This window comes from Sardina pilchardus, chromosome 4, assembly GCF_963854185.1.
Source record: "Sardina pilchardus chromosome 4, fSarPil1.1, whole genome shotgun sequence".
Lineage (NCBI taxonomy): Eukaryota > Metazoa > Chordata > Actinopteri > Clupeiformes > Clupeidae > Sardina > Sardina pilchardus.
Window position 1 is genome coordinate 6,831,910 of NC_084997.1, and position 23,766 is coordinate 6,855,675.

General features: G+C 46.6%; 1 protein-coding gene across 2 annotated transcripts; it reads right to left on the reverse strand.

Moving 5' to 3' along the window:
* Positions 1-228: 228 nt before the first annotated feature.
* LOC134078166 (disintegrin and metalloproteinase domain-containing protein 23) lies at positions 229-22,182 on the reverse strand. 2 transcript variants are annotated; one of them, XM_062533877.1, is made up of 26 exons: positions 21,975-22,182; positions 21,120-21,337; positions 20,772-20,848; positions 17,359-17,422; positions 14,410-14,492; positions 14,206-14,269; positions 13,761-13,836; positions 13,314-13,381; positions 12,951-13,016; positions 12,464-12,532; positions 10,941-11,107; positions 10,517-10,601; positions 10,330-10,414; positions 10,032-10,083; positions 9,314-9,413; positions 9,144-9,215; positions 8,742-8,828; positions 8,547-8,627; positions 8,365-8,415; positions 8,172-8,235; positions 7,706-7,811; positions 7,257-7,376; positions 6,870-7,038; positions 5,745-5,856; positions 4,027-4,117; positions 229-1,977 (listed from the first exon to the last, which is right to left on the reverse strand). In XM_062533877.1, exons 1-26 carry the CDS (start codon positions 22,054-22,056, stop codon positions 1,929-1,931), a joined length of 2,358 nt encoding a protein of 785 aa, XP_062389861.1. In that variant the 5' UTR covers positions 22,057-22,182; the 3' UTR covers positions 229-1,928. The 2 variants fall into 2 exon arrangements, with proteins under 2 accessions (XP_062389861.1, XP_062389863.1); XM_062533879.1 differs by lacking the exon at positions 4,027-4,117.
* Positions 22,183-23,766: the final 1,584 nt, after the last annotated feature.

Consider the following 23,766-nt stretch of genomic DNA (forward strand, 5'->3'; position numbering starts at 1 on the left):
TTAACATTTCAGCTACAGCAATAACATACATTGCTCCATACTAGTACTAGAGAGGATAGGAGTGCCTACATTTTAATAGTACGCTAGAAGTTCTCATCCCCTGGAACAAAGTCTCATACTCAATACACAGACTGAATCACAAGAGTTGTGGCCCTCATGACAAACCTTAGCTGGTACTACAACTATTCAAGCTAATGTCTGGTAAATGAAAAAGACTTTGAGGCCATGTTTTAAAATATTCAGTTTATTTATGATTGGATTATCAAGTAATGTTCTTTTTCTGTACATGATGCAGTGCGGTGAGGGACAAAATGGATTTTTTTTTTTATCAACATGGGATCTTGCACAGGGACATACGAAACAGCTCTGCTGCAAAGAAACAATCCTGTTTAAAAAGTGCTTGAGTCTCATCTGAGACATCAAATGACAGAGGTAATGGCAAGTTTGTTAAAAAACACACACAAGTTCAGTTTGACCCACAAATGTAAACCAACACTCACTCCAAAAACTAAATCCATTTTGATGGCAATTAAAAGAGACACAGGGTTGGTGGTCAGACACACTAAACTCTCGAGCCCACAGGGTCAGCTCTTATTCTTCATGTAAATAATATTGGTATTATCACCACACCATGGTTTAATCAACAAGTTTGTGCAAAATTGTTGTTTGCATAGTAAATAAAAGTTACATGTGTGTGTTGTTGACATGCATGTCTTGTGTAGTGTTTATGATCTCACTGATTGTTTGAGACTCCTTGACGGTAATATAACCCACTATACGTGAGGGCATCCTGTGGTCCACTGGGGCCTGGACAGGACAGGACAGGAGAGATAAGTAGGTGAGAGGATGAGCGTAGAGAAGATTCATTGGATACTGGCTGGGTGTCATCTGACCGTGACTGCCTATTATTTTTATGTTTACCCGGAAGGAGGCTATTCACCTGTCCTTCAGCTCCTGACTGGAACACACTGGCTAGTTTATGGAGGGCAGGGACAGTGCTCTGAGCAGAGATTACATCCAGAACATTTTCACTTCACATTATTCTTTGGCTTTGAGTCTACTGGGATATCATGTGCAGCGATCCCTGTGACAGAATCTGATTGACTGCTCCAGACCCTTTAGCCTTGCCTCTGGTCCTCACCCAGTAGTCCCACGTATCGCTCTGTGTACGGTACAGTACAGCTGATGTGATATAATGCCACTACATACCTAAGGGGCAGCGCTATGTAATATGCTGTAACATTATTTTGATTTAGTTTTACCCTTGATGAAAAGCGGAAAATGTCTTATGTCTCATGCGTAAAATGGATTAAAAAAGAAGTGTTAAAAATATGTACGTTGGAACCTGAAGAGTCCCCCCACCCACCCATATGTACAGTTTATTGTGTGGTCTGCATGCCTGACATGGGGTAGGCATGTCATCTAACTCCACACACTTTACTCAGAATGAAAGCAGGTGTTGATGTCTAGTTTGGATAGTAACATTTGTAAGCTATAAAGTGAAGCTATTTCCTTGTTTTGATTCGTCAGTAATTTCCCCACATTTTAACTATAGAAATGTATTTATTTATTCTTTTCTTTTTTCAGCTGAATATCGATAGCTTTCTTAGCCATGCAGAATCCTTCCGTGAGGACCCTTCATGCCAAGGCTAGCAAGCGCTCTGTACAGGAGGTCATGCCTGCTGAGAGGATGGAGTGCGTTTTGGACTGCGGTGGTGGATGGGAACTCTAAGAGATTGAGATGGGAGGTTAGGCCAGAGCAGGTCAGATCGGAGAAGCTGCGTTTGTTTCTACTAGAATGGGAGTTTTAAAAGTGTCCTCTATTGTATAATCCTCTACATTTCAAGTAAAACTAAGGTTGAAGAGCAGCAGCAGTAAGAGGAACTGAAGACTACTGATGAGCGCTGTCCGCTTCGCTGGGTCCTCCTCTAGATGCCGCCAGCGTTGGGGTCGTACCCTCGTCGCTTTTTCACACTCCTTGCCACGGTAGGAACAGAAGAAAGAGAAGGAAAAACAGAACAGGCAATGAAGTGACCAGGCAATCTGGGATTCAGGGACATTTCGCTCCTAGGAGAAGTGTCTGCTCTTGTCACCATCGGCTTTTCTCCTGTATCTGCAGTGGACGTACAGGGGCCATGTTGTAGAGAAACTTATAAAGGCACATTATTGTGCACTAATAGTGCTTTTAAAGTAGTTACAATGGAAAGCAGCTCTTTGTGGATCCTCTATGTAGGTCCAGCTTTCTGTTTGACTTGTGGCCAGCAGATGATAAGGCGTACCCGTTGTCTGCTGTAAGGTTGTAATGACATCGACCGGATTCAATTCAGAAAATGAAATGTTGCTGGGGCCCTTGGAGAAAGAGCAGTACTTCTGCCTGCCTCTCATTCCCCACACAGAAGAGATAAGGCCACTTTATGCAGTTTATCTCTCAGAGTGGTTTTGATGACAGAGGGGGAGAGAAAGAAAGAAAGAAAGAAGGAAAGGAAGAAAGAAAGAAAGAAAGGAAGGAAGGAAGAAGGAAGAAAAAAGAATGACAGACAGGGAGAGAGCGCATGCGTGTGCCGCACACACACAACACACACATACACACACGCACCCACACATACACACACAGTAGCCACAGCAGGAATCTATCTAAGTAAGAAAAGCAACAGCTAAAGCTAAATAAAAGCTTAATATATAAAAGCCATATGTAGAAGCAAATAGAAATGACACACAGAAACAAGAAGTTACCTGTGAAAGCAAAACAAAGAGCATAACACCAGAACAATACAATACCACGACAGGAGTTGCGTGGGACCTCCCCGTAATGTGGCTCAATGTGGGGCATCTTGCAGTCTCTCATGCAGTTGCACCAATAGTGGACGAGAGTGAGCTGCCACTATTGTGATGGTCATGCAGTGTGCAATGTACTACCGTCAGTACCAGAGTCTGAGGGCAGGCAGCAGGGACTGCTTGGTGATGGGCAGTTCCACGAGTCCCACCGTTCCCCCCCCAGAGAGGGCCCACTGTCCGAGCTGGGCGGAGGCTCATGAGGGGGTGGCAGACCATGGCAAAAGGCAGCCTGAGCCAAAACCCTGCGTAACTCACAACTGTGCCCAGTTTTGGACCCACAAACCCCCAAGGAGTCGTAAGAGCAGGTTAAGTCAACATACTGTATACCGTAAGCTGAGCTCAGCTTTTACACAATGAGCTGACACACTCAACCCCACACTAGTATACACAGACTTCAGGGAGGATTGAGGGTTGTTAACTACTTATCACATGAGGTAGCTCTTTCATGATTTCAGGTTTTGTACATTGCGGTTCACTACTGGGGCTTTAGCTTTACTATACTGAAAACAACATTTATATTGCGTGATCCCAGGGCTCCCTTGAAAAAGAGATTAAAATGGGAATCTCCTGGTGACATAAAGGCTGATAGATGCTGCCCTAGAATATTATGTCTAAATGCTTATGACATCTTACATCTAATACACTTTGAACAAGTGGTATGGAGTCTTCATTTCCGCTCTACACTAGTCACGCTCCCTCGGTTCCCTTTAGGATGAAGGTTTTTTCATGTTTATTCTTTTTTTCCATTTCTGTGATGACCATGCATGCACACCAAGCTTGAAGCTGTGCCCTTCCCACCAGTTTAAGGTTCTGCTACAGATCTTGCATAAACGGGATGTCCCTGACCAAAGCCTCCGCTCTTGTTTATGCCTCTCTGCGTGGTCACGGTGACACGGCTCTTTAAAAGGCCCCATTTAGCGTCTCAAGCTGCTAGCGCAGGGCTCCCTGACAGGAAGCTGAATCACAGTGGTGCCGTTCACCATAGTTTACGCACAGCATGAGGCCTGCATCATTTCCTGTGCTTTGAAGGGCGAGAGCCTGTGGTAGCTGTTGTCGCTGTTGTTTATTTTTGTTGTCTGCAGCAGAAGCTCAAACCCTGGAGTCTACAAGCAGAGAGGGGAGGAGGATGCCAGGAGTGTTTGGAGAGGAAGGGAGGGAGGGAGGGAGGGAGGCATGCCGTGCGTCGCTTACTTAAAGCCCCATCCAGTGCCCCCCAGCACGATGGCTGCCACCAGGATGGCTCCAGCGATGGAGCCTATTATAAGATTGGTGGCGCTAGGACCTGTGTGTGGTTATCGGGGGGGGAGGGAGACAGACATAAGCATGGGGCCATAGGGAACTCCATACAGTAAGACACAGAAGGAAAATACACACGCACAGCATAACAGTGCTTCACTTGGGCATGCTTTACCCAGTGAGTCTACAAACTCACCAGTTTAGGTTAACACATCAAACGGCCTTGGGCTGGGCCTTCATGTGTTCTAATCTCGGGCTATCACACACTAGTTTAGAGTCATCTGGACACACTGACACAGCAACACACAATGAGGTCACGCTTCCACGGAGTCGTCCACTAACCAACTAACTTCTAGAGCATTCATTCCATGCCGTTAATGAGTCGTATAAAGACTATGGGAAATGCATCTAGAGGGCGTTCCCCTGCGTTCCTAGCTCTTCATGTGTGTTGTGCGTACTCACTGCAGGGTCTGCCTACTGCACTGCTGCATGCATCTGCTGTCATGAATATCAACTAGCCTCTGACAAGAGCAGTGAGGCAGTGGCCCGCGTGGTGGTGGCGGCTGATGTGCACAGAGGGGAGTGACCCCTGTGGAGCCACGCCACACCACGCCACGCCACACCGAGCCACACGGGGGCCAGAATTTGGGGTTCTCTTCATGCCCCCCACAAAGCCCAGATAGGGGAGGGTTGGACAGCAGAGTCATCATACAAATACAATAAGTACAATATTACAGGACACAACACCAACAACAGTAGGAGAGAATGGAGAGATGAAGAGGGGAAAGGGGGGAGGAGTGGGGGGGTCATCGGTCCATCACAGCACAGAAACATCCAGTCACAGAACACTTACAGGGCCAGCACACCACACACAAGAAAAACAGCAGGACGCATACACTTCAGGCGGGGGGTCGAGAGACTACCCCACCCCTCACCCCCCCCTCCACGTCAGACACACACTACGCCAGCATGAGGGGGGGGAAGAGGAGCTGTGAGAGGGAGAGATGATGCTTACTCTATGCCCCACCCTGTGCCTCCAAATATCACCCCCAGGGCCAGTATGGTCCCTGCTACTGCCCCTATCAGCCTGTTTGTGGCCACACTCACTGCGTAGAGGGAGAAGGAACATTATTACCACCTGCAGAGAACAACCAAAAAAAAAAAGAGCCTCCGTCCTGTCACCTTGGCAACCACGGAATTATCCATGCCCCTCCTACTTCCCCTACTAGCGTACTGGCCCGGTGCTAGCGAGCCTGGCTAACAGCCCTGGAACCTGGCGCTGGAGATAAAACTGATTAGACAGAGTACATTTGAGAAGGAGATGGTGACATTTTGTGAAGTCTGATATGTGATTGAGGTAACAGTAACACACCAGTCCTGGATGAGTAGTGCTGAACCATGCATGAGCTATACTGCACTCACTGCACTCAGGACACAGAGGGATCAAAAGTGCATCAACACAGTTGCATACACAGCACAAATCTGACTGTCAGTGCTCATTGATAGACACTAGAACCATTTAAGACCAACATCAGTAAACACAGTGGCTAAAAGCTTTCTTCAAACCAAAGTGAACATACAGCAGCTTCATTCATTCACTCTACTGTGAATGTGACTTTGAAACGGTGTGATTGTACTGTTCTTTTTGTTCAGAGGACAAGACATAAACAAACCCTTGGGTCCTTCGTCCTCAGTGGGTTCTGGCACCTTTGGAGGGTCGGGCATGCTACAGTCAGTCCCTGCCCAGGTGGTGTCACAACTGCATGTGCCTTCATTATTGCAAACCTGGGCAGAAACAGCAGAGGGGGTCAGAGGGATGAGGGAGTGCAGGGTCCTGAGAGAACATTCACAAAATGCTTTAAAAGCACTTCTTGGCAAAGCAAGGGTACGCCATTGTGTCTCATCCAGAAAGATGCTATGATATGGCTAACAGAAGGACGTCTGCATTTAGAATTTAATTGAGGCGTCTAAAATGTGCTTGAATATTCTCATTATGTCCAGTAACTTCCCCCACCTAGTTTTCCACACTAAATCTTGCTTGTTAATCTAACCCAGATCCATGTAATATCATTTAAATGGCGTACGTAGGTTGTGCAATGACTCATGCCCATGTTTTTGTATGATTTTGTTACTTTGAGGAGGCCTGAATATCAAAGATACTTTTTACTGCTTTCTTCTTTCTACTTCTTAATACAGTATCACTTTGTTCATTGTAAGGGAGCGGGAAAACTTGACAAGTCTGAAAATTAGATCCAGGAATGGGGATGGAAAACAACATTTCTTTAGAAAGCCCCAGGAGTTTTACTGATCAGCTCTCCTAACACACAGAACAATACACCCGTACACACAGCAGTGTTCACTGATTCAACTGAACAACGACTAAGCTCAAAATGAACTACTCTGAGTCTCAACTCAACAGCTTTGGTTTTCAACAGCATTTCATGTACTCTGGTTGTGTTAATGCCTTTTTCAGATTTAGAAGTCAAACCATCCATCCGTCATGAGTGTAAACATGTAGGGATATTATTAGGTGATGACCTCCATCCACACACTTCAGAGGGCAGTACCACAGCCTACACATGGATCAAGAGCAAAACGCAGCCCGCCTCTACAAGTTCTGACTGAGCTCATCTCACGTTATGGGCCGTCAACATCCTGCCATCAGACATGTTTTCATATCCGCCCTTTTCTGGTCACTTTTCACAACTAAGTTGCGCAAATTCTGTCCGGATTGTGTCACTACACACAACCACAGAGACCGCTGCAGCGGACAAGCAGCCAGCAGAGCCGCCACTCACCCCGTGGGCCGAGCACACGTGGCCGTTGGGCCCGCTGGGGCAGGCACTCAGGTTGAGGGACTGGATGGGCAGACACTTGCGGTCAAGGCACATCATGGACGGACCACAGGGCGTGCCGTCCTCCACATAGCCTAGGTCAGTATCGTCGTCCAGAAGCACGTGGCCCCCGCTGTGAAGCCAAAAGACGTGAAGTCAGACCATCATCATCACACATCGACACAGACATGACACACGGAGTCATCTGACCCAAGTTGGGCTTTTTGGACTCCTGCAGAAATGAGTTCACCCTCCTCTGTCTGGGGAGAGAAGCGTCCAGACAATGGAGAGGGCAAAAGGCTATCGTGAAGACTCTCCCTGACACACAGCTGTGTGCCGTGAGGCTCTGACCTGCAGTCCATTGTTCGGCCGTGGTGGTTGAAGCTAGTTGGGGTGATTTCACCTTTCATCATTCCAATCCGTGGGGTGCGGCCAGTGTTGGCGCACAGCAGATAGCCACAAAACACATCACTGTTGAGTGTGACAGAGATGGAGGGAGAGAGAGAGAGAGAGAGACAGAGAGAGAGAAAGAGAGAAATAATGGGACAAAAGGTCACTGGAAAGTGGGAATGGTTAAGAACTTGCCATTTGCAGAGATTTGTAGATCAACTAGGTGACAAAACAAGGTCATGCAGGCAAACACGCAGATAAAATGTGTTCGCTCGCTGTACAGCAAGTCCTTTTGAGTAAAAGTGTCAGCTAAGTAAATAAATACTCCTGCCTCAGAGCATTCTCAGCACTTCTAGGGGACATTGGTAAATGACTCCATGTGTGTGCAGTGCACAGAGGTCTGGACTCACTGCTTGCTACATGGGAGCCATTTCTCTCCGTCCTTCCCGCAGTTGCCTTTCTCCGTGCCTTCCGTGTTCAGCTTCTCGTAGCAGAACTTCTCCGAGCCCCCGGCCGCTGCGAGACAGGGAGGGAGGGGGGGGGGGGGGCAGGGCAGGGGTCAGCGGGAGGGTGGGGTGGACAGACAGGGAGAGCGGATAGGGGGGAGGTGAGACAGGGAGAGCGGATAGGGGGGAGGTGAGACAGGGAGAGCGGATAGGGGAGAAGTGAGACAGGGAGAGCGGATAGGGGGGAGGTGAGACAGGGAGAGCGGATAGGGGGGAAGTGAGACGGCCGACTGGAGCCAGCTAGCCAGCACACACATACAGAGATCAAGGCTATTGATTGCTGTCTGCTCTGGGGTGGTGGAGCCTCCTTGCTCAATGACAAACAAGGCGCTTAAGTCTCTTAAGGGAAGCAGGAAGTGGATCCACTCACAGGAGCCCCACACGTATTTGCATTGGCTTTCTCGAGTCTTGCATTCTCCACCGTAGCAGCGTCCCTGTGAAATAAAACAACATTTCTATAAAGCAGCCCAAAGTTACCTAGCGCAGGACAGGCCATTGCACTACTCTCTCAAATATTCCATTTACATGATCTCTTGATGTTATAGTCAAGACGTAACAAATACCTGGTTTAGATGACAGAAGTAGCCATCTTGTTTATGAAGATTTGGCGGGCACTGTAGAGGATTTACATAGACCTTTCAGTTGACATATTACTGACAATTCTCTGAACTATTCTATGAAAATTAGAGTATTTAGGGGATATGGACTCTAAATGCATTAAAAATGTGACTGGGATGCAACTAACCTGTCCAGAGTCTCCTGAGCATGTCTCGGAAATATCACAGTCGTTCACCGCGTAGCGACAGCTAAAGCCTCGACGGAGGAACTGCAGCACAGGGGCAGACACGCTTACAGTACATGTTAACATCACCTCCAATCAACTCAGTTGCACCTATTAAAACAGGGCGGAACCCCCCCCACCCCAGCAGAGAGCACTCACCAGACAGCTATTGTTGCAGCAGGGGCCGTCACTGCAGTGAGCACCATTGGACAGGGAGCATTTCTTACAGCACTCCTTATGGCATTCCTATTGGACAGCAAGCGTGAAGAGTGGAAAATGGGGAACCAAAACAAAGTCATTCTTTGGTAATATTGTTTATTTTTGTATCATTAGCGCACCAATAAGGTCTCTTTTGTATGTTACAAACTTACATTCCTAGGGTACTCCTCATAGGGAAGGCTTATTAGTGTGTGCTTTATCCAAATGCGGTTCTGGCTATACCAAGACTAAAACTAAAACATTCCAATAAAAGGGTCAAAACAACCCCTGCAGACCTCCATTCCATAATAAATCACTCCGAGTGTACACAGCATTCCGGTGTGGTTCTGATGAGTCACCTACCCCTTTGGCACCACAGTCGCAGTCCTCCCCGACCTCCACATAGCCGTTCCCGCACTCGTTTGGCTCATAGAGCTGCGGAGGGGAGGGAAGGGTAGCTACAGTTAGATCGATTCCTCTGAGGCTGGGGAGCAAGGTTGATGCCCAGGCTTTTCCTGTTTTGCAGCACGCACCTTATTGGGCCTGTTGAAGAGACAGGAACCCCCACCCTTCAGCAGGAACTCCTTATAGTCGGTGATGCTACATTTGGAGAACTTGCGGGGGTGCTGTACCCTGGCAGAGACAAGTTCACACACGCTGGACGTTACGTAAGGTTGTTTTTCATGTGTGTTGTACAGAGATTCGCTATCAAAAGACCAATCATGCATGTCCACCAACACGAGATGGAACAGGTCATTCCTCTGGACAATGCTCAGAGAGGTAAACAGACACACAGGTGGCACGTGTGGGGAGACAGGGCTGCTTTGATGTGCAGATAAGTGCGGTGGCACTTAAGAGCGGTGGCTGAGTGATGGACGGTTGCCTTCAGCAGCACTCTGCCATTAACTCCCGCTATACCATATTCTTACCATGTCATTACCATACTTGTGTGCACCGTATGCCTTGCGTCACAACATTAATTGCTGTGTGTATCTGTGTGAAAGGACATCTGCTATTTTTAGTGTGTGCAACATATAATGTATATGCCTGTATGCATGTGTGTGTGTAGCATTAGTTTAATCTAATTTGTCTCTAAAGGTAATTTGTTTTGTTTCTCAGCAGTGTGTGTGTGTGTGTGTGTGCGCATGTTTGAAGATACCAATGTTGTTGTATAACATGTATGTGCTTGCATGCACTTTTGGCATAGGGAGCACGGAGCAGTGTGGTGTAGTGCAGAGTAAGGAGACCTACCCCGTGTCTTCCATGATACACCCCATCCAGGTATCTAGGCAGCCACACTCCTCTGAGTCACAGAAAAACAAAAACATATCAATACACCAAAGTTCAACATTGATAGAGGCCCACACCATAACTGTCTTAATTTGAGTTGTTTACAAACATTACTGGTATTATACGTAAAGATACATACTGTATATCATTTGACATGAAATTGAAAGAATATTGCAGGGAGAGCATTTTAACATGTTAACAGGTTATCCTGGTGATGTTTCTGATGGCACTGTGTATTAAAGAGAAGTGATGAATGTACTTCGCTTATCTGGATCCCACTGAATGCCCAGGTTCTGAGCCAGGCTCTGAGACAGTGATGTAGCCATGGTCCACGTCGCGCCATACTGCAGGGAGCAAACAGGAAACAGTCTATTTGTTGACACGGCAGTTTATTTGTTTACCTGAGTAGGCTCCCATTGCTGGACATGAGCAGTGGAAGAGCTCACCTCGATGACCCCGACTCCTCGGCTCAAGGAGCACATGCCTCCAAAGTAGCCCACGCTGCTCCTGCGGTAGTGGAATGTCACGTTGCTGCAACACAGACGCCATGTCATGAGCTCTTACAAACGTGGGTGTTTTTACAAAGTCTGTGATGATGATTTATTATACCCAAAGGGCAACAAACAATTAAACAATGTCGACACTGACTCAATGATTTGACTAAAAAATGTATAGACATGACGTTCTTCAGGTGATAATAGTTTTGCGGGTTATTTTCGAAATTCTTAAGATAATCTCATATATCACCTCTGCAGCAATTAAACAATGTAACTGTGTGGTCTCATAATTCATTGGTGACAAAACACATGGCCATTTTGATCTGAAAGGGACTTGTGAGCGCCGGCGAGGCCATCTTGCGAGAGCACTCACGAGAAGAGGTGCACGGCGTCGGCCCGCAGCTTGATGTGCTGCTGCCGGTACTTGGAGAAGTCCCGCAGCATGTCCAGCGGAATCACGCTGATGGGGATCGGGTCCTTGTCCACCCACACCTCCATGCCCACCAGAACCACACGCGTGTGAAGCTGGTCTTTGAAGATCTTTTACAGCAACAGGTTGGGATGACACAGACATGAAGAGAGGGAGAGAGAGAGAGAGAGAGAGAGAACAGGAACAGGAGAAGACCACTGGGTGTAATTTGGCACAGGACTATGCCTGAACAAAACAACCCAAAGGACACAGCAGAGTAAGAGCCAGAGAAGACAGGACTTTGTTATTACATTTCACGTCAGAGACTTTCACATATATACTAGATACACATGTCATTTTACTACTAAACCTACCAACAGAACATCTATGTCACACATTTGTCTGGTTAGTGTACTTTATTTACACTGCGGATACTTAATAAGTTACTTAATAAGTTAATAGTATATTAGTGTTGGAGAAATTGTTGAAACATGTATTCTCATATATATTGATAATCTGAAAAAACATACTATGTGTGATCAAATATATTAATGATTAATGAAATGTGTCCCTCTACATTAATGAATGAAAACTGTACTGAATAATGAAATATGTAACTTCATACTGTGAATTAAAGGTACATGTGTTTTGTATAATCATACTTTTTGCAACCAAGACTTCTTCAATTTGATAGAACAATGTGTTCTTTTGTATCCCTATGTACCAACACATCTTTTTGAACTCTTGTGTATCAGACAATGTTCCCATATTTTTGTGCAATCTGCTTTACCTGATTTACAGTATCTATGGGAAGCGAAAGTTTCACTAAGCCCAAAATGTTGACTGCAAGTTCTGTATTTGTTATTGTATCATAAGTTACGTTCTGTTCCCCTTCATGTATATGCCTAGCCAGACAAAGGCCAGAGCTAAATGTTGCAGTTTCAGCCATGTGAATGTGCCAAAGGCCAACTTAGAGACCCTACAGTGCGTAGATCCTCGTATAAAAGGAGGCCACAGTCATAATTCATTAGAGTCTGGTGCGAACCATTTTGTGTTGTATCATTCTCTCTCTTTGCAAAGGTAATGCAATTTGCAAAGGTAATGCAATTGTGATTGTCATTTGGAATTCACTAGTTCTTGTCTTTATTTGCGCACAAAATTATTTATCAGACATAGTAAAAATGATCTATCAATTAGTATACTTGATAGTAACATATATGATATAAAATAACGTGGATATTTATTATATTAAATTATTTGTGGCTGATGTTCTGTGTTTAAAAATGTTTCCACTATTATGACCTGCTAAAACCTATTTAACAAGCATGGCTCTGCAAGTAATTGTGATGGTTTTCAAGTGCCCTCCAGGGCTCCTGGCTAATCTACCTCAATAGGCGCCCACATGCTGAAAACGAAACCCTCTCAGAAGGACATTGCCAACACATTACAACTTCCAATCTCCTGAGAGGAGAGACCACTTTACTCACATTATCCACAACATTGACCACAGACTTGGCAAAGTTCTTGGTGTGCTGAAAGGTCTTGTGCCGTTTGTACTGTAAAGACAGACACACATGTCGCAATTACGAGCAGGAAGGTCCACATAAAAACATGACATTCCCTTTCCACAACTAGTGCGTCACACTATATGCTAGCAATGCCAACACACACCTGCATACTGAGTGTGCTTTGTGTCTAATCAGATGCTGGTGAACATAATACTGTGCATATGGTGCTGAGGCCTCTACTGGACGGATGTCTATCGAGCTCACACAGCACTGGATGAGTCAGTGACCACAGCCCCCTGCAGGGCCGTGCCTGCTGAGCTGCTGGGAGCAGGCCGGATGCTCGGCAGTCAGACAGCGACCCTATGGATTCAGCTACGGTAAATATGTCATCTCCTGTGTCCCTGTGCTCTCATGTTACGGCGGCGAGTGCAGCTAAGTGTGGAGCGCGTGCTGTGCAGTGGCTCACCATGTTGTGATCATTGACGATCATGATCTCCAAGTACTTCATCTCCTCAAACACATTGCGTGGCATCTAAAAGAGGTGAGACACAGGCAGCAAAATTAAGCCTCAGCCTCAAACAGGCCAAAAATTTAAAAAAATCTTCACTGCAGATCAGTTTCATTACGGGCACTATTTTTGTTTTTTTTATCAAAAGGTGACTGACTCTTCATCAGTGTGGAACAGAGTGATACTGGAATAAGGCTTGTGGAGCAATACCAATGAGGCATGTTCTATTTATGGCAAATCATGGCACTTTTCAACAACAAGTGTCCAGGCTGATTTAGGAGAAGGTTGCAGGGACACAGCAGAGGAGGTTCAGCGCCTTACAGCTCGCTTTTTCCTGCGCTTCAGCCAAGACATGTCATCTAGCTCCGCGAGCAGCTCCTCCCCTCCTGCTGTGGAGACATACAGCAACACACTGCCACGTTACCATGGGAGGAACGCCATTACATTTGGACTATTGCCTCACTATTAGCTTTCCATAGTCATACAGTCATCATAACCCCATATTGTGCAAGGAAAATATGCATGCGTGGGCTCATAAATGTAAATTCTTTTTAGCATGTATGCATGTGTGGTCTCACAGTTGTGGGTTCTTTTTCAACAACAGCCCCTACAGCTCAAAGAAGACACTCAGACTGACATTCCTCTGCTTATCTTGCTGGCGAAGATGCAGCACAAACATGTGGGCCTGAGTAGCTAATCAGTGGGTGGCCGAGCGAAGTCGGGAGAATGATTTGCAGGTGTGCGCTAAACCAACTCCAGCCCACTCACCTGCGTCCTCCTCCGGGTCCTGGCGGCTGGTGAGGGAGGCGGCCCTGCGGAGGGTGTGGGGCCGCGCAGCACCGCTCTGGGGGTCAGAGAGCAGACGAGAGGGGCTGAGAACCCCGAGGCTTGGCAGCACCGACACAGGCCCAACACATCTGAGTGGAAACAGCTCCACAGACTACTAATCACTTGCTTGTGTCCGGATGCAGTTTTTTCTTTTCTTTCAGAACAAGTTTTTTGGTCCATTACTTGTCTTGGCTTACAGGGAAAAAAACATTACCCTTTCCAAAATTCCTTTTTGTTCTGAGTGTGGCGCCAGTTGATCTATTGTGTTGTGCTAGTTTGAAGTGTATTTGTTTTTAAGGTAATGCTTGACTGGATCTAAAGAATAAACTAAAAGTGGGCATGAGTGACATGACAAAAGAAGAGGGTTTGACATCACACCACTTACAATTGAGTGAGTCTGTTTCAGAGGCTCAATTAGATACATATAGAGTCCATCATCAAACATTCCACTGAGCGGCACAGAGAAGAGAGAGAGACAGAGAGGGAGAGGAGAAAATTGAAGAACATCGATGAGAAGTCAATATGAGCCTGAAAGCATTTGTGAGCGGACATGTTCTGATTGCAAATTTCCCCCAAATCCCTGACTTACTGCAGCCCGTTGCAGGTTGACAGGGCGGCAAGTGAGTCATTGATTCCTCGAATTTGACCATGGTAGTAACAGTGCTCTCCACCCTGAAGAACAGAAAGCCACACTATTATTGAAGCTCCAAAGACAGAAGCAGAGTTATGACCAACACAAACCATTCCACAGTTGTTACTTAAGTTTTATGAGGGCAAAACCACTGAGCGAATGCTTAAAAACAATAACATTGAGAATGATTACAGTGGTCATCGCCTTGGTCACAAACACAGCTACATTCCATTTGCAATGACCATAGTTTGGCCAATGATAAGCTTCTCTTTGTACCCCCTTTCAGTTCAAAAGCATGCTTCACTCAACAGACTTCACAAGGTGAAAGAGGCCTGCCGCCCAGCTGGGGTATGTCCCAAACGAGTTAGTCACACACTGTATGGATGACGACGAGGCTGTTGTGGTGTCCAGGAGACAGCCCGTACAGAGCGCTCGTGCACCCATTAGCCATTTCCCCTTCTATCAAAATATCATAGCGCTGAGTCAGTCTTTCTACTCATCTGCATCTAATGCTGGGAAACGTCTCAGTGATCAGGAAAAGGATTCAAAGCTGTGTCTTGTCCCTGTTTATGAAACTCAATAAACAGTTGATAGCAAAAAAAAAAAAAAGCTGCGTCTTGTCAGCCATCACTGGTCCTCTCCTCTGGTCCTGTGAGCAAACATACGGACAGTGTGCGTGCGCCAGAGGCCTCAGGGCACATCTGTGTGTACTTGGGACAACACATGCCGCCTACAAAGCTGCTTTGTCAAGATTTGGGATGTCAGAGGGACACAGAAGATGGACTGGGTTTATACCCTCCAGAGCATCGGCGCCATCGCCGGCAGGCACGTGCGCTTCCTGTTTGGGGTGTCACATGGGCATCAGTCCAGCAGAGAGAGGACACATGGGGTGGGAGAGGAAGACTCATGAAGACTCAAACTCATGATTTACTCAAATATACTGATGCAGATCAATTCAATTAAATTCCAGGCATGAGTCACCATTCTGAAGTGCAAAAATATGTACATTATGCACTGATTTTTTTTTTTTTTTAAGTGTAAATTTTCACATTAATTTAGTTAAAACGAGATGGTTCTGAAATGATACATAAGATCTGAAATGAATTTGGGAAGAGCTATGAAAAGCATTTGTGATTTTCTTTCAGACATTAGGGGAGGATGGAGCACGTGTGTGCGCATCTTGCAGATTCAACATCATAGATCATTCCCATCCATCTGTGACTCAGCGAGAAAGGTGAAGAGAGGACACACATACACACACACACACACACACATGCACGCGCATGCACGCCCGCGCGCGCACACACACACACACACACACACACACACACACACACACACATGCATACACACTCCCTCTCTCTCTGTCTCTAATGCACACTCCCCTTCCTCTGTCTAGCCTTCCCACGCTGCATTGCTACTGCAGCGCGAGGCTGGTCTGCTGCTCACGTGGCCTGGGCTTGGGGAGAGAGGGAGTGAAGAGGAGAGAGGGAGAGAGAGAGAGGGAGAGATGGAGAGAAGAGGAGAGAAAGAAGAGAAGAGGAGAGAGAGGGAGAGAAGAGGAGAGAGGGAGAGAGAGAGAGGGAGAGATGGAGAGAAGAGGAGAGAAGAGGAGAGAGGGAGGGAGAGGGAGAGAAGAGGAGAGAGGGAGAGAGGGAGGGAGAGAGGGAGAGATGGAGAGAAGAGGAGAGAAAGGAGAGAGGAGGAGAGAGAGGGAGAGAAGAGGAGAGAGATAGAGAGAAGAGGGGAGAGAGGGAGTGAAGGAGATAAGAGGAGAGAGAGGGAGAGAAGGAGAGAGAGGGAGTGAAGAGGAGAGAGAGGGAGAGAATGAGAGAAAGAAAGAGGGAGAGGCAGAGAGTCAGAGAGAGGAGAGGGGAAGAGAGGGAAAGGGCAAGAGAGAGAGAGGGAGAGAGAGGGAGAGAGAGAGGGAGAGAGAGGGGGGAGAGAGAGGGAGAGAGAGAGGGAGCTGCAGGCAGCCAGGCCATCTGAGCCCTGCTGAGTCAGCGGCCCTGTTCCTGAGCCAGCCTGAATCAGCAGCAGCAGCAGCAGCAGCAGCAGCAGCACCAACCTTCTCTCCTGCAATCCCTCTCCCTTTCTCTCCCTCTCTCTCTCTCGCTCTCCCTCTCCCTCCTACACATACACAGACACACACGCACACATACACACACACAAACACACACACACACACACACACACACACATATATTTCCTTTTCTTTCATACATTCATTTTCTTTATCTCATCCATATTTTTTCTCTATTCTCTGTCCCCAGCTGCAGTGGCTGCACGAGGTGGGCATGGGACTGGGTGTGGAATCAGCACTCAGGTGGGCACACGTGCGCCCTCGTGCCCATGCTCTAGTCCTTCTGGTGCTCTGTGTGATAACCACAACAAGAGCTACCCCAGGGAGGCTTAACCTTTGAGAAACTTGCTCTCTCAGCAGGTCATTACGGAAAGAGAAGCAAAGGAGGTTTCGAGGGGTCTGCAGCTGTCTTAAGGCCCAGATGGACGGCTCATCATGCTGACGTACGTGGCCCCGGCACTTTGACCCACTGATCACAAGTGACAGAGAGGTGAAATATCCTGCCTGCATGGGTTCTTTTGCGCTTGCTCGTGATTTTGGACACTTCCCTTTTTTTGAGACCCAAATCTTCATTCTGACTCATGATTCATTCTGACTCACATCTCCTACATTGCAACTGGCTGATGACTAAACCAGGGAAACATGAAAACGGCGCAAAATCCTTTCCAACTATTTTACCACACATTCACAGCTCTGTGGACCTAAGCTATGATTTAGTTTTTTTTTTTAATCCTCCTGAACTGAGGGCTAAGGAAACCCCACCAAAAGGACACGTCTGGAAAGAGTGGATGATGGTAGCATGCATTCTGATCCTGTGAAATTACCTTTGAATGGATGGGTTTGCCCCCTTCAACGTGGATCTCCACATAATCTGAGGACAATAGATCACTGTAGAGATAAACACAAGGAAACACTTCATTTGGTAACACATCCATGGCCCTTTCACAGCTAGCAAATGCACCAGTTCAATTCAGTTCAATGACATTGTAAAACACTGGTAGGCTCAGCATCAGTAAAGAAGAACTTGACAATTAATATGTCCAGTAGCCACAGAGGCGTCCCACTTCTGTAGAAGATAGCCAGACACAATTTCCAGGAATGAGTGACATTGCGGTGGTTCATTGCACTTATGTTACAGGATTGCGAAAGGTCCTCTTTATTCTCACTTCATTGCAACAAAGCCCATTCCACTCTGGGGAAGTTTACTCACTCTGTCACTCTCAATACACGGCTGGGATTAATCACGATGACTTACTCTAGTACTGATGGTTGGGCTAAGTTTAAAAATCAACACATCTGTCTATTGAAGCACGCAACACTTTGAATGATACAGGCTTGTCTACACGGGACATCAGAGTGATGCTCTCCTCTCACGTACATCTCTCCTGACAGCGGAGATCTAAAGAGATAACACGAGTCCACGGGGAGGGATGATCTCTTGCAGAGGCCTGATTGAGAGGGACAAACTGCATCTGTCAAAGCAAACTGTTGGGCAGAGAGGTCCAACATTCCATCTGGGCAGAGAGCACCGAGTGGAACCTGGAATACTACTGGGATACGCCTCTCCCTTGGGCATAAGTTATGAATTGCCGTGACACTGCAGTCCATTTCTTCCCTGGTCATTTTTAGTGCGTTCTTCGGGGAAGTGTAACCCACTTCTCGTCTTACGAAGGTGACCACAGCGGGATTTCCATCATTTTTTTGCCGGAGACTGCTGACCAAGCGCTCGGGCTCACAGTCTGACTCAGATTGTTTCAAATAAATGGACCAATCTATCACAGCGGCGCGGCCAGCGATAACCTTCCAGCGCGGCTGCAGGGGGAGAGCCTCTGCAGCACCCACTTCACCTTGAGCCGCAGCCATGTCCTCCAGGCTGCCCGCAGCCCTCGCCAGTCTGACTCAGCGCGCCTCGCTGCCTCACGCACGCGCTCGCTCACTCACACACACACACACACACACACACACACACACACACACACACACACACACACACTCACTCACACCGCCTGCTGCCTCTCAACATACTCCACCACCGTACATCTCCCTCTCCCTCTGTTTCTCTCCCTTGTGTCATAATGGCGTATTTCCGTGCCACCTTTGCTGGGGTGAAGGCGAGGCACCTGTGCCGGAGACCCCTGCGTGGAGCTGCGGTGTGGGGGTGTGTGGGGGGGGGGGGGGAGCAGGCGCTCTTCTCTTTGAGGGGGCTTTTGTTGTGGGCAGATTAAAGGGAGCCGGTGGCTGTGATGCTGAATGGGAGAGCTGAATGCAGCTGAGCTGAGCTGAGCGGAGCGCACCCAGCAGTAGCAGTGCAGTGTGTCTGAGAGAGAGAGAGAGAGAGAGAGAGAGAGAGAGAGACTTCTGAGTGGGGGGCTATTTTTAGAACCAGGGATGAGGCAAGGAGGAGAGAGAGTACCACAGTACTCTGAGAGTATGAGAGCATGTGTGTGTGGTGTGTGTGTGTGTGTGTGTGTGTGGGCGTGCGTGCAAGTGTGTGAAAGAGACAGAGGGGGAGAGAGAGAGAGAGAGAGAGACAGAGTGAGTGATGGGGGAAGTGCTGCATTATAGTCAGACGGGTGAGAACAGAGCAGTAAATGTGCGAGTCTTTGGGCGAAGTTCGGCGTGTGGACAGATCTGTGTGCGGGGCGGGGCGAGGAGGGGGCAGCGGGCGGATAAATGGCGGTGCCGAGTGACAGAGGGCAGGGAGGCAGAGACGAAGTGCAATCCTGTCCTCAGCACCAGACCCAGAGGACACCAGATGCCCAAATGCAGCAGAAACGCTGCAACACAAAGGCAAATAAAATGCCCAGCTGCCAGAACCCCCCCATTAAAGCACGCTTCTGCTGCTTTCCCAACACTCTAAAACATCCCAGTAACTGCCGTGACTCCTAATTGCATCATGTTTTACAGGCAAAGAGAAATTTATATGATGGAAAAAACACACCAAACACACCAAACTTAAAACCAGACTAAATCAACACTCCCCTCCCGGGGCAATCGTTAAATAATGAAGCCGTAATAGCTGCCCAACAATAACAATGAATATAATGAAACCGAATGAGTTGACGCTGTAATTTGAAGAGAGGCTCATGCAATATTCAGCGCGCTGGAGTGCAGAGCAGAGCAGGGCTGCACTGGAGAGGCGCTGTACAGGTGCTGCTGGAGCAGCGGTGAGCGGCGTGCTTTAAGTTGTGCCCACTGGCAGGACGCAGCACACTCGGCTATATTTAGATCTGCACTGTCGCAGCTCTGATGCCGTTCACCAGCCAGCCAAAATGTGGAGAGGCGTGCATCAATAGGACAAACACACACACACACCCACCCACATACACAACACACACACACACATGCACACACACACACGTGTGTGTACCCAGCGGGTTTTTTGCTAATCCTGTGTTCTATTACTTGAAGAGGAGGCAGAGAGAGGAGAGCGGTATGTAAGAACAGTCGCTGCTAAAGCATGCCTTTCTCCCAGGCTGGCAGCGGGCCCCGACATACACATCTCTCAACCACCCTTCCGCTTTAACATCTGCAGAGGACTGGATGGCCGTGTGGAAATGGAGAGTGTCCCTCTTGGGATAACCAGTTATAGGCATGTGGGCTTTCTGTTCTGTTAACATCATGAAAGAGCCGGCCTCCATGTTTCCATAAAATAAGTCAGCCGACATATTTCCATGGCCATGCACTGCGGAACATCAATTTCCCTTATGTACAAAATCATGAATATGTCATCTTGCCAACTGCAGCACTCAGTGTGACTGCAGAGCATTATGGCAGTTTTGTCTAGCGGAGACCAAGTTGGCCTCACAATACCCCTCTTTTGCTCACCACCCCTTGTGGATCACTGTGCCTCAACTCATCTACAGACTGCTGCTTGTACTTACCAAGAGACATGCTAGAAGCTTGTGAGGGACTAATGAATTTAATGGGATAAGTGACTCAACAACGACATGGTACAATAAACACATTTTTACTCTAAGAAATCAAAACTTGAACTAATTAAAGGGATTTAGCTGAATGCATGATTCCATGTGCACAATGCATCCAAATGACCTCAAACTGCTCTGGTAACACTCTCTCACCACAATGTGCCAACACTTCACAGTCTCACATCAGAAAAATGAAAAAGATCTGGAGACCACCCAGTTGCATGAGTCATAATGCAATAATATCAATTGCAGTACCACTGTGATCCTCACCACATGTCAAGCTTGTTGCAACACATAAAAGCACTTACTTGTTTAAAGATAAGTCCAGTACAAATCTGGAACCAAAGGCCTCTAACTGAAAACTGGCTTGAGCAAGGTGGACCACCTACATGGGCAAAAAGGTGCACAAAATTGGTATGGAACATTTCAACAATAAAAACAAACTACCTGCAAATCCCCTGACAGATCCAGAGATTCTGGTTGCTATTCCTACTTCATGGGCCAAGACATGGTCATTACCCAGAGGTCTGGCTCCAATATTCAGACTCACATACCACATATTCTACATACAACATCCAATCAGTCACGCATCTCACTCTACCCTTCCTGAACATCACAATCCAAACCATCTCAAAGTCTCCGTTGAAGGGCCTTACCGGACTCTCGCTAACTTGATTCCTGGTGCGAGTGTCCAGGTCATGGTAGGTGCTCTCCGAGTTCTCATTCAGGTAGTAGATTAGGCGGGAGGGGTAGGTGATCACATGCTCTGCTGCGGCGTGGCTAGTGTTCTCCCAGGCTCCCGCTGCTGCTGCAGCTGCCTCCTGCTCCAGCAACAATGACACTGCGTCCCTGGCAACCTCATTCTCCTCAACTCCTGAGAAATCAGCAGAGGGGACAGTCTGTTGTGAGAGTTGGACATTTCTTTGATAAAAAACAGAGGGTATACTTGAACTACTGTGGGATGTCACACTAAATATGATAGGACAATTTGTGACATGACAACACAGTGCTAGTCCTCACAGGATGTATGTCAGATGGCAGTGACAGGAATTCATAATCACAAAATAAGAGGACCACAATTTCTGAAATATATCAAAGCATCATAGCTATGGGAAAACGACACCTGAACGACATTGAAAATGGTTCTGGGTGAATTGCATATCAATCATCATTCACCTGCAATTCATATATTCTAACCTTGCAGAGCATGTCACTGTGTTGTTGCTTTAACATCTCTACAGTTCCAAAAGGGCACATACACCTCTATGAACAAAAGATGCCGGTAAGGAAAGATCCAGGTTCAGCCATCACTTCTGTCACTTCGTAGGCTGTTAAACTGTCCTCAGCATTCATTTTTCAAGGTGCTTGAGCTACATCCTTCCAAACCGCAATAACGACATGGCAAGCTAGGCAAGCTAACGTATATCAACACAACTCTACACTGTATTTCTAGTCTAAGGTATAGTTTGAAAAAGTATAAACTGATGTATTCAATAACATTCAGTACGTACCAAGTGACGCTGACGCTATGGACGGATGGAGCCAGGAAACAAGAAAGCTCACAAGCAGATTTGACAGAAATATCAAATGCATGATTCATAGTTGATGTTTAAAATAGCGTTATGTTAACACGTCAAAGCAATAAATCGCTTGAGGCCCATTATTATGTTTAAGGGAAATTCTTCATCTCCTCAGGGGCAGGGTTGTGTCCTGCAGCAGTCGGCGGGCGGGGACAAATAGAAGGCGGTGGCTATATCCACGCGAAATCACCGTGTTGGCTCCTCCTGATGTGGCATGCGCGCAAGTGTCTCCCTCACGCCCTGCGCACAAAGAGTGAGACTGAGAGAGAGAGAGAGAGAGAGAGAGAGGGTGGACTAGTGTGCTAAGTGACACCACTTGAGATTCCACAAATAAGATTCAATTTATAAGATGAGAAAGGGGGTGGATATGAAACATAAACTTGTGGAATATAAATAACTTGCTTATGATAATATATAATGTGCCTGGAATTTTTTTGCAGCAGACATCATCATCTTGGTGCATACTCATTCCCAATCCTCATTATGGCTTTTAATCCAACTATCTGTTCCTAATATGAAAAAAAAAACATGTGGCATCAGAGGTCCACTATTGCAGAATTATTATCATTTGCCTGCAAGCACACTCACATACATGACGTACAGTAACTACCAGCCCAAAAAGCCCAGCGCAATCCTTCATGGTACAATTGCTCTGCTTTCAGGTCAAAAATATGACTTTATATATGCTTTCACTCTGCCTGATGAAGGTCTAACGACCGAAAGCTAGCACTCAGTAAAGCTTTTTTTGCACAAAGACTTGAAGTGTGCGGATTCTTCTTTAAAATATCCAGGTGAAAAATATGAAACATAATGTAGACAGAGGTCTATACAGTACAACTTTAAGGTATCCATGGGTCAAGAGTCTGAGGACAAGGAACATGTACAGCATTCCTCATTGATCCTGCAGGCAATCTGGCATTACTGTCATTCTCCAGGTGTTCTTGAGTCTGCCTGAGTGCCTGTCTCTGGTCTCCATTTCTAGTGGTCTGGTGCTATTTAGGGGGAAGTTGTTGTGGCATCCTAAATACATTAATTTACTGACTTTATTTGATTTCTGTTCAGATGTTCTTGCAGTCTGTCTTTTCTTTTCTTTTCTTTTTTTTTTTTTGAGATTTATTACCCAACGTAGAGGCATGGTCAGTTTAATGAGTCAACATCCTTAATGACAAATAGCCTTTTTGAACTAAATCAACTACAATATCAATGGGGATATCAATGGTTTGCACATGTTTTGTGAGTTGTGTAGGCCTAGTGTATGGCAAAGTATGGGGAACGTACCAAAACAAATCACTGAAACAAAGTAGTTTGTCCAGAAAACCACATGCATGCTGTATAAAATTCCCCAGTCACATTGGATTATTTGCAGCTTCGAGGAAACAATAAGTCATCAAATTCACAGAGCATCTCCTGTTTCCTCTTAGACTTTCACTCCATCCCAGTCCCTGTGTATGGTTATAAAACAATATGCATCACTGAAATACATTTGCAGAGGGACATTCATGAGGAAATTGCACTTACTGGAGGGAGCAATGCGCCTTCTTCAGTGCAATGAAAACAATGGGTATCAAGATGAATACAAAATTATGACTAGAGTCTCCAAATGACTGTGGAGCAAATTCCGGAGGTGCTAAGCTCTCTGGAACTGACACCAGTACTGGCACTAAAAGACAATTCCAAATGTGTTGGTCAAATCTCAGCATCTTTCATTAAGAGCCTGGGGGTA